Below are 12215 nucleotides of genomic sequence, written 5' to 3' on the forward strand. Positions count from 1 at the left end.
CCGTAGGATTAACAGTTACCGGGAAAGCAGTTTCCATTAATTTCGATGGATCGACAGATTGCACGTGACTATAATCCGATGTATCATTGATCTAGGTTAAGAAGCAACGTATACATTGTTAACGAGCTGAGACACAGCGTTTCATAGGGGAGGCAGTATGTGGTGATTTGATAGTCTCTCTTTGGGTTGAGCGACAGTCAGCGCGAAGATTTCCTGCGCGTATCTTCCATTCGGATTACCATACATACACGTACACGCGTACACTTGGCTGTGGAGGATAATGGACTGAAGTTACAGCTCGTGGTAAATTGTCGAAGTTCGAAAACAAGCGGTAACGAGAACCGAGAAACGATGCTTTATACATATTCAGCGTGTAATGAAATACGAAACTAGTTAAGAGTACGCACGCGAGCAGCTTCGTGATGCATACTACCTTTGCTGTTTCGTGATTATAATAGAAAGCAGGACGCCCGTCAGATTCTATAATACCATTCGTTGCACCAAAAACTAGTCTAATATTATCGAAATTTAGTTTATTATTATTTTTCGATACGAAACCTGATGTGCAATTTAAAAAGGATTTAGAACTGGTCTTCGAAACTGACAAACGACCGACTATTCTCTGTCGTTCTTTCGAATTTTGTATTTGAAATTAATTACCTGTTAACGAGAATCTTTATCGTCGATTTGTTTAATAGTCGAACTTAATGCGTTTCCATTACACCCTGAACGCGCTTTTGACGAAGACGCGTGGGAATATAGGAAAGCCTAGAGCCCAGTTTATTGCGTTAAAAAAGTTTGATTCTGCAGCAGTTTTCTTCAAATGGTAACAGAAAATCAATGCTGTCCGCAAATCGTAGTTTCCAGGCACAAAATTTGACATGTTTAACGCTATTACAAACTGTGCTGTTGTATGAAACTTGTATTGTTCTGAGTCGAAAATATTTGTGAGATGTCAACAAAGACTTTTGGCATCGATGACGCAGTTTAGCGATAACTACATTATCAGCTAGGGCCATCTAATTTCGGTTTCATACTTACAGGTCTGATACATGTAATGTCTTAATAGAACATGTCGCGTGATACTAAATTAAAAGTTATGCTCTCAAAAATGCCTTTCCATTCAGCAACAGCAACTCCACCAACGATCTCTCAAATTTCTTTCTTTCCTATTTCAATCCAATTAAACGCAACGGAACAAAGAGGGAAAAATGTTTCGCCATCCAAACAAACACAGGAAAACACCTCATAAAAGAGAAACTACCCTCGATTTCAAAAGCATTCCCGTAAAGTAAACGCGAGTGAGTAAATGTGGAAATCGTTGGAGGGGTAGGCAAGAAAGACGAACTGGCTCGAGGGGCTCGGAGATAACTCGATACACGGAATAACAGGAGTTTCGCGCGTGTTTCTTTCCGCTCGAGGGGATGATTCGACCAGTGATGAGGTGCCTGGCTGCGGCTCGTCGACGATGCAGCTGAACGAGAACGTATTATCAAACCCTGTTGTCGCGGAGCTTCACAAAAGGTCTGCAACCCCTTGTAAGCACGAAAAACGTTCGTATTGACTCGCGACAATTCTATAGACTTGAATTTCGGCGGAACGCTTTCGAGTTCGTCGTCTCATCAGAGGTTTGCACGAGGCCTCTCACACGACGTTCGAAATTGGTTTCGTTGTCGACTGACGTTAAAAGGTACAGCTTGTACGCGGCGAGAGGGGCTACCACTCGACGCAAGACGCTTCCAGCCGTATCTCTGCGAACGAGTGGTTGTTGTTTAAATATTTGCCAACGTGTTGAATACCAGGAACCACCGTTCCGTGACTGGAAATCTTATTTGCTTGAAATTATGGCGTCATGTGAAACTCGCTGCCCGATAGTGATAGTATTTTCAAAATTGTTCCTGTTCGATTTTTTCTATTTTTAATGTCAGAAAAGTTGTAAGCTGTTAAGTGATATGTAAATAGGATTATGAATAAAAATTTCTTTTTGTATGTTTGTTTTTGTAGCATGTTTATCGTAATGTGCGATAATCAGAATTTGTTAATCACTTAGAATCATTCAGATATCGTGATAATCAAGAATTTTTGTATAAGACTAATTAAACTTTTAGATGCTAATGCATTAAATAAACGTCATTCAAGTATCGTTCTTCTTGCTGTCAAAATTCAGTCAACGATATGATACATAGTAAGGAAGAATATAAAATAAGTTAGAAAATTTATTATACAAATTTGGTTTCTCAAATTATTCCAAGTGATTAAAAGACGTAACTAGATAACATTGGTTTCTTTCATTGGAAAGAAGTATTTACTGTCGTTTCTGAGGATATAAAAAGAGTAAGAGGATAAATGAGTGCAATGAAAAACACTGAATAGGCGTACTCACTTTTCAGGCAGAAGCACGGCGGTGAAGTTAATCGCGATGGACATCCGTGGGCCGGAAGTAATCGAGTAGAGGCACCGGATGTTCGGAGGATACAGGCCAGGATATCCAGGGCTCGCTAACACGCATCCGTCCAGGCAATCGGTATCCTTGTAATACCAGTCACACTCTAAAAACACATGAAAACATTTATGGCAGCCTTACGAGAATAAAAGATTGCATTTTTTTAGTTCCTCGATCAACCGTAATTACATGCATACGTAAATATAATTACGTACGTATATAATTATGTTTTTTAATTCTTTCATACTTTCGGAAACTTATTATGTTTCTCAATTGAAAATTATGCAAGATTTATTTGTCAAGTTTCGAAGATCAAAAATGTCTAAGACTAAACTCTATACGAAATGCTTTATGAATCTTCTGAAACCTTTCACTATTTTTAAAGGTATGAACAAAGAAGCGTAATGTAAAAAATATACTCGGAAAGGAAACCGCGAACGTATTAATCATACCTAACGTCGATGAAATGTTTTTTTTTTTTTATCAATTTTTCTTGACTTCGTTTACACGACTTTTTGTTTGTTAATTTTTCCGAATTTCGTTTCCTCGACTTCGTTTAATGGAAACTCTGTCGCGACGAAAATTCGAGGCGAGAGGGAAGATAAAAAAGCCAGGGATGCGGCGGGTCAGACATTCAATTAAAATCCGCGAAACACGGTTAGAAACGTCGCAGAGTATTCGCTGTAAATTTCCCCGTATGCCAATATCAGTTCGCGATTTAATCGCGCTGCCTCGCGCCCAACGGCGCTCGCACGGTGTACGGACATTACGGGAAAGTTATGGAGCGGGGCTGGCGCAGTTCGACGCCCATCGATAGTTCAAGTGCGCCACGATGATTGAGGAAAAACGAAGAGTCCGCGTGAAAAACGACGCTCGATCGTTGAACGTGAATCGCGATATTGCAAACTAAACGTGATACGGCGGTAAAAAAATTTCAAACCTGCTTCGATACATTGCGTTGCAGAACGGAAATTGTGTTGTTAAAGCAGTTGTTACAATTTTACCTGTGATTTCAAGATTTCAAAATCTGAGCGTTCTTGCTTAATAACTTACTAATTAACGGCATTAGCAAAATAACAAGTTAAATGTTGTAGATCACAAATTTTTTCCTTTCGATTTCACAATTTTCTGGCTAATAGGATACTCAAATAATTCGTAAATCTTCATGCTTACAAAATTTCATATTGTTTTATTATCAAACTTGCTGTTACTGTGAAAGGGCATTTGTTAATTCTGGTAACTTGTAATTAATCACTTGTAAAATTTCACAAATAATATTAGTTCAATTGTGTGTGTGGGGGGAGGGAGGGTTCCTGAAAATAACTTTGATATTTATATCGACGATTGTATTTATTATAATCAATAATTATTCTTCTGATAGTTATTTATTATTATTAAAATTGATTCGTAAAAGGAAGAATAAGCTAAATTGCGATGTGAGGAAGCGAGGTAACATAACAGGTAACAGGTAACAGGTAACATAATAGCGAGCAAATGTAAGAGCTACTTTCGAACAATGCACGTGGATCCACACTGCCAGAGAAGAGGTTCAGCAATGGGACGCTAAAACAAATATTGTCTAACAAGCAAATCGTGTGACTGGACGTAGTGTGATATTTACGAATCGGCTGTACATTTTCTTTCTTCGGATGTAAAGTGCGAGACATGTGGCAGCGTTTATAATCTCATGTACAAACGAAGTAACAAAATAGGAAGCAACATAATTCTAAAGGAAAACATTCTTTCGATTGAAGCTTGGAAGATACGAATCAGTTGAATCAATGGTATTCGTCAAACATTAATTCAATAGTGGCGCTGTCTGTTGTTAACGTCATAATTAAACCTAAGAAATAACAAATGGGGACCCTGTTTAACGCAATAAATATTCGCTAATTCTATTCTAACCTATTATGAACATTAATACAATAATAGAATAACTTGAAAAAATTTTTATTCTTAGGAATTTATTTCGTAATTATCTAATTTTATTTACCTTTACCTTATGACGTAAAACCAATAAAGATCAAGAAATATGCTTGTGCCTCGCATGATAAAAGATAACAGAAGAGATTCACGATGGAAATCTATGAAGCATATTCGCGCAATAAAAAGAGAAGTCATTTTCTTTTTATTTATGCCACCATCAATGACAAGGGACGGTATGTCTTCTGACAAAGCAGGTTAAAAGCATAGTGCACCGTGACGCCACCGATTCGTACTACATCCTGCCAGCTTGAATTAGAATCTCTACGAGGCGAGACGATATTTTCTGGCGCGAAGCAGGCGGCGGCGCGCCACCTTCTTCGCCTTTTTCTTCCGACACGGCGTCGGAGGATGACGGCGTATAGTTGTTGCACTTGTTCGTCCTATTTGCCTCCATGTTTTTTGTTTAGTTTTATATATCCGGAGGATGCAATTGTCATAATGGGTGAACCCATTAGAGTTAGGACGGGACCAATCCACGGGCGCCAAAGCTTCTCTGAATATATATAATGGCTTCTGCGTCCTCGAGACCCTTTTTTTTTCTACCTTGTCTTTTAGCATATTTTTTCGCGCTCGAGCTCACCCTTTCGGCTTCCTGCACTGAATTCTGCTCGTTCTTTTTCCACCTAATTGCTCGCGTCCGAAGTCGCTTAATTCCGTTCCTTTCTCCGTTTTTCTCCTCCAACCTGTATTTTCTCTACCTTCTTTCTCCCTCGTTCTTTTTTTCTCTCACTCGTCACAGCTGAACACATCATCGTAATTAAATGGACTTTCCACGTTTACCTTTACACTTACACGGTCGCGCATGCGCAAGATCATTGTAAAAATCGCCAAAGAAATTAATACCAACGTGAATATTCTATCCTGATTCAATAATTTTATGATTCGATAACTTATGCTTCGATATTTTACCCGGTGTTGATAATATCGTACATCGTGAGCCGGTTGCATATGTTTTAACGAAACGGTTTCTCTTCTTTTGTAACAATGCTGTTTTCTTAACCAAAGTATTTAATGGAATGTTTTAGCGTAAGAAAGGTACTGTTCGTGGCCAAATTCTCGTGCTGAACAGACGTGTTAATTAAAATACCGCGAGTCGATTCGTTTGCTCAAACGAGCACAGTTTTCAAGAAAATTGGAATAAGAGAAAGAGGAAGCGAGGAACGGGGGCATTAAGCAAATATTTGCACAGAGAGAAAAGTTTTCTTCAATTTTCAAATACAGAGTGTAAATTTTTTTCTATAACAATAGGTCTATTTATTAAATTCAAAAGAATCTGTTATATCTTCTCCGAAATGCATTTTAATCAACGGTTGAAGGAAGCCAAACGAATAATCCTTTTATCTCGTCTGGAAAGAATGAAAACCTTGCCGCAGAGGAGAAGATTAAAGGGATAAACCTGCTATTAAATATACTTTTATATATTGATTTTTTTTATAACCAACCCCTTAAAAGAACGAATTAATGCCTTTCGAGTCAGTAATTTATTACCTTTATATTTCGTGCCTGATCTAGCTAGATCAATCTATACTACTGTGCCTAGATATCTATTATTATTGACTGCTACTACTTACAATCTACAATTTCTGCCATAAAATATTATTCGTAACATTATTAAAAATCTAATAATTCTCACTGTTTAAATAGTAACATTTAACGTTTACTGTCTATAAAAGAGTACACATTGAAAAGTTTCATGTCTGCTACTACTTTAACCTACACTGCTGTGTCAGCTGTACGCTATTATTCACTTCCACTATTTGTGCACTAGCTGCAAGATGTATCATAAGAAGATGTTTACAGTGCTCCAATTAAGATATAATACAGTCTACTGTATAGAAAATTTATTAAAAAACGGAAAAAAGAAAAAATAGCTTCGCTACTCGTTGCACGTGTCTCGATCGTTATTTTTTCCTTTTGAAAAGTTACCAAAAAGCTGGGTTAAAAGTGCAAACGGTAAAAGAGTGAAACTAATAATAAAAGGAGGAAAAAGATGGACCACGTTCCGGCACGCAAACAAATCAATATAATTGAATAAAGTCAATTTACTTCGGCAACCATCGCCATTTTTCCTTCGTGCATTTTGTTTTTCAATTCGATCGTTCCCTCGTTTTAGCCACGTTCGCGTTGTAACCGGTATAGGTTGCACAAACCGGCGAAACGTTTTTGATTTCGCCTACTTTGCAAACGTTTGCCAGGTCATCCGGAAGACAGAATGTAAACCGAATGTATACATCGAGATTCTATATATCCATATATTCGAACAAGTTTTCTCTCTTCCCTGTAGCTGTCGCTCTGTTGGCATGCAAACAGTTCGATGGCGAAAGGATCGAACGCGAAGTTTGTTTTTTCGCAACATGTCATATTTACCATAACACACAGCGACACTGCAAATGGACTGTGTCATCAATATTCAACATCGTTTCGTCTAATGATAACGTTTTGAAGAGAATTACGCGATATCAGCGTGGAAAATTTTTTTTTAACTTTAGTATTGTATTTCTAGTGTTAAATATTCATACGCTCGTTTATTTTCAGCTTAAAGATATAAAAACACGAGAAAAATCCAGTCGTTCAAATATTATTCTATTTTTATTTTGCCATTCTTATTTCGTCATATAAAAAAATTTAAACATTGTTTTCGAAGAGTTGCTATTATCGAATTACGTTTATGTTTTTTGTTTTCGTTTTTACATGGAATGAAATTGGCTGCGCTTGGTGAAAATATAGAAAAATATCGGAATATGAAAATAGAGCTTATACGGAAATTAAAGTTACGATAAACAAACGAATATTCTTCTATATATTTTTGGAATTTTTTATCGACGGAAGTGTTATCGCCAAATTCGCAAGCAGGGAAGTGAAATCTGACAAATGCCACGACGAGACAACCTCTCAGGGATGACAGTAGGAAAGAGAGAAAGTGGCGGAGCATTTACGCAGCAGCCTGTCGAAGAATCGTGTGTTGCTGGAGAAATATATTCCCGGCGAGCTTCTGGAGGAAGTAGCGTGAATGTGATAGCTGTAGAATGTTCTTGAGATGAAGTTATGGGCCGCTTAAGAAAGCAATAAACCGTACACTTTCCTATTCTCATGCTATTCCTTTATAGTATAATTTGTGCTACTTTGATATATACATTTCATACAACATTTCCCGCATAACGTATTTTTTAAAATATGTCACAATTTTGTTTCTTTCTCTACGTCTGTTTTTAACAAAAAATTACATTCTGACGCTTAAAACCAGCGTGTATCGCATTGAAATATATCCATCGAGCATCTGAAGTCTCTCAGACAAATTGACAGACACGACGAGAGGACCGCATACGTAAAACTCGACGATTGATTTGTTTGTCAATCGGTCGACGGTTCGTTTTTCTTCCGAGTGGCTGGTTACCCTTCCCTGACACGTTTTTCTCGTATATCTCAACCCCGAGATGCGACGTAGCCTCTTGGAAAACATTCTGATTTACCAAATGATCTTTCACTTCTACAAGAACGGTCTGACGACCGGCTGACTTACACTGCTGCGACACTCACGCCTCTCCATACGAGCCGCGTTGAAATATCACTGTGGAATCATCGACCTCTTCCACTTCTCTAAGAATGTCTCTCTTTGTACGATTTCTCCCGCTGGAACGAGGGAAACGGAATCCCCCTGGATTAAATCGAAAGAAGCGGAACGAAAAGACAAAAGGGGGCAAAAACGGATTTATACGGTGGCGGGAAGAAGAAGGAGAAAGTGAGGCGAGACCGAACGATTGATCTGTTTGTCAAGCGACCGCGACATTTTCGTTCGTTTCTTCTCTTCATTCTCACTTCTTCGACTTTCCTATTCTCCGTCTCCTTTCGTTTCTTTTCGTTCACGAACCTCGATAAAGCCAGGCCACACGATGGTTGTCAAAAAAAAAAAAAAAAAAGAAAAGGAGAACGAGGAACAAAAAGAGAAAGAAAAGGGAATTCATCCTGTGGGTGGAGTCACGTCGACGTCCGGAATCGTACGTCTCGCGCATATGGAAGGCCCCAGGCTTTCTCCCAGGGATAATCGAGAATCGTTGTCGTCTCTCGTTATACGTGGACCGGCGTTCCCTATGTACGGGGTGGGTTAAGAGAAGAGGGGGATGGGAAGAGCTTTCACCCCGGACCACCGCTTTTACCACCGCGCGGATTCATCCGCCTCTACCTTTCTTATTGCTACTCCGCCACCGGTAAAACGACCGCTCTACCACGCTGCACACCGTCGTTCCCTTCATTCCGCCTCGTCTCTACCTTCCTATCGATACACTCGCTAGTACCCCAGGCAGCGTGCCGTTGCCCGTTGTAAAGGAAACCTTAAATCCGTTCCTTGGAAACGTATGACGCGACCAACGAAATAGCTCGGTGCACACGTGCATCGTGTTTGTACGTGTACGAATAATACGCGGTGAATCAGACTTACTTTTATCAGTACTGAGACTTCTTCTATGTACTTGTTACTGCTGCTTCGGGGATATCGAGAAAGTTATATACTCGTTTCTTTATTCTTTGCGAGGACATTATCGTTGCCATTTCTTCGTATCACGTACAGATTGATGATAGTTTGAAATTGCTTTGTGGAAATTACGATGTTTCTTACTGTGTTAGCTTTCGCTGGGATGATATGACAAAGGTATAGATTTTTGTTAGTTACTTTCTTCACGATATTTATCTTCGCAGTTCGGAATTTCTATGCCAACGACTGGACTGCGAATTTTTATCCATTTATAGAAAATTTGAAGATACCAAAATCCACCGAATGCATATACGCGAACATATGTAAAGTAATCCAAGTAGAGTACTCGGTATAATATTCACTGGATGAAACATATCTCTGCTTACGTTTTGTTTCTTCGATCATATTCGCGAAGATACGAATTTACGTAAATATCAGCAGCCTGGTTACGACAGTGTAGTTAAATTGAAATAACGCACAAGAATGTGTCGTTCGGAACATTAGAATCGAAATCCTGAGAATTCTCAAAACTCTTGTACAAACGATTGGAATTTCAGATATGGTTTATGTCTTGTTTCAATTTCTGGTGCTAGTTAACGCGCTCTCTTTACTTTTTTGTTCTTTTCCCTTGGAGATACTAAATGAAGTCGCGAACGTCCATTTTCGCTCAATATACCCTACAACGAATTAAGTTTCTTGCAGGAATATCCACCGGGGGCCACACTGTCGAATGCTATTTCGCCGTGGAATGGACACACATTCGTCACGCTGTTCCCAGGAAATAGGGTGTCGTATAAAAAAAGTGAACGAGGACGTCGTAAAAATGTGACATCTATGTAACGGTAGCAGCACCGGTCCTTTTGACGTCCAACTATTTCCCTTCTTCTCCTTTCTTCTCTTCTCTTTTTCCATCCCTTTTCAACCTCGTCCTACGATCTCCTGTCCTCGATTTCATCATTTTGATTTCGCGTGTCGAGCGAAATTCAATTCGATGCGCCGTTAATAATCTGCGCTGTATCGATCGAACAGGCTCGCGCTACTGGCGTAAGGCTCAATTTCGGTCTCCATAAATTATTCATTGTTCCCGTAGCGCGGTGCAATGTGCGTGTAAGTAATATGTATGCGGAATACAATATGTGGAGATAATTGGCACGTTATCGAACGCGTGGATCCTTCGATTAAAATCATAAATCAGACTTTTCGTACTTTCCTGTATGCTGATGATCCTATGTAGATCCACGAAGCGTTTGTCATTGTAACTAATCTTGTCGGCAAAGCTGACAGAAGTTATATATATATGGTTTTAGCGATATTTTTCTACGAGTAGAAGTTCGATGATTTGATATAGAAACGCAGATATCACAGGATGCAGAGGCCGCTGCTTTTTGTTTATTGCGGAGGGTTAAGCGCTACATTAAACAGCTGCAGCGTGGAGATAAGGCAACGTTCTAAACAAAATTGTCGTAACGACCAATTTCGTTATTATACTGCCTCTGCGAATACGAAGCAGAACGGCTGTGAAATTTACATTAATGCGTAGAATGTTGCACCAGGAAACATTATCCAATTAGAGTCATTCGCGCAGCAGTGCATTCCCAAAATATCCAGCTACCTGCCAATTTGGAACGTGCAATTTCGTCGCATCGATAGCCGAACACCGGGCCAAATATTAATAGAAGCGTTTCTCTATGTTTCCCATGATTTCCTTTCGACGATTTAAAAATACCAATGCGCTGCCTGATCTAGAAATTCACTTCGACGTTGGCATTTTATATTTATCGTGCTTTTCCAAATTTCAAATTCCAAATTGAACAAATAAAGATACGGAGCTATATCGTCGTTGACTGTTCAATTCACTGGAGATCTCTTGTTATTTGATCATTTTATTCTTGTACATCGAACTTCGTGAAATTATAGAATTTAGCTGAAGCAGAAAATAGCGACGAAGATAATACTAACCAATCCTTCAAATGTTCTTGTTGAAAATAACAACGTGAGTTCGTGCTCGCCATCCATATGCAGAGGCGTTACTTATAAGAAATAGTAACTAGAAGATTATCCTAGTTACAATCGATAGATTTAATCGATAGGCTTAAGATGCTTTTTTGTTTTTACCCCTAGTTCTTGTAAGCGCGTGCAATAAAGGTTTTTTTGGCTCAGAACGGTGTGATAGATTTAACCATTCAATAACATAATAACTATTGTGATCCTACCTCTGAGTAAAGAAATAACGACAGTTCTCTTCTATAAACATAATGTTAAAAAACAGAATTTAATAATTTAGATTCTATCTAAGGTCGCGATTGAACATTCTCTCTTCATGGATCTCCATTACATCGCAATGAGCGTGGCTGAACTGCCACTCTGGAATTCTTTATCGACCAAGATTCGAACAGTTACGAACACGATAGATAATTTAGGTCGTAACGTCGTGATACTACTCTTTAGAATGGCAAATTAGAGAAGTTTCTATGGAGATCGGTGGTCGAGAGCTCGTGTCGTTAACGCTTTACCTCGGTCAGTCTAAATTCTCCACGGATCCTAAACTGCCCTTATTCGGTTAAGCCCGGACGATCTCGCACTTAAGCTCGCATAATTTTCGTTCTAACTAGGCAGAAATTACGCCTCTTCTCTGTTTGCGTAAGGAAATTCGTGCATCCACCGACTGCTATCGCTTTCATCCCTCGTCCCATCCTTTCTGACAATCTTCTATTTCTCTCTTTCGAAAGTCCATGGCCACGACCGTTTTCAGTTCTCCATCGGTTCAGAATTAACGTCGAGTGCAAAGATTCCACGGACACCAAGGGTCCTCGAAAGCCGAGCGTTTCTCACATTTTCTTCCAGGATTTCACTCGGGAAAAGAATACTCTTACCAAGACGCCCCTGTCACGAGAACCTTTCCCCTTTTTCTTTCGTTTCGTTCTTGTTCCTCTTTGCCGTGAATCTTGCGCGGACAAGATGGAAGATAGTGTATACTCTTAGAGTGATCCGTTGCGACGTTCGAATTCTGAAATTGGATTCTCTTTTTTCTTTAATCTTCTCTTGCGAATCAGAATTTCTCTCGATCTTCTCTGTTTCCATTTCTTCCTCTTTGATTCCCTAACGTAGAAATGAGAATTATTTTCTAGCGTGGAATTTTGTTAGAGTATCGATAGTGAGTAAAGAACGATTTGTCGAATTATAGGAGATTCGGCATGCGTTGACTCGTTTGAGCCGACAACCCTTTATCTAAGTATGGGTACGTTTTTACAAATGGCTCGCTTCAAATGCAAAAAAATGACGAGTCTACAATTTGCGATACGAGACACGTTGCTCGTT

General features: G+C 39.2%; 1 protein-coding gene across 3 annotated transcripts in view; it reads right to left on the reverse strand.

Moving 5' to 3' along the window:
- The window catches only part of LOC117159777 (uncharacterized), a 271261-nt gene that overhangs the window by 90088 nt on the left and 168958 nt on the right, over positions 1 to 12215 (reverse strand). For all 3 annotated transcript variants that reach the window (XM_076619339.1, XM_033339921.2, XM_033339920.2), the window contains exon 7: positions 2384 to 2549. In XM_076619339.1, the coding sequence (XP_076475454.1) occupies positions 2384 to 2549 (166 nt within the window). The remainder of the gene's footprint in view (positions 1 to 2383; positions 2550 to 12215) is intronic.

This window comes from Bombus vancouverensis, chromosome 6 (assembly GCF_051014615.1).
Source record: "Bombus vancouverensis nearcticus chromosome 6, iyBomVanc1_principal, whole genome shotgun sequence".
NCBI lineage: Eukaryota > Metazoa > Arthropoda > Insecta > Hymenoptera > Apidae > Bombus > Bombus vancouverensis.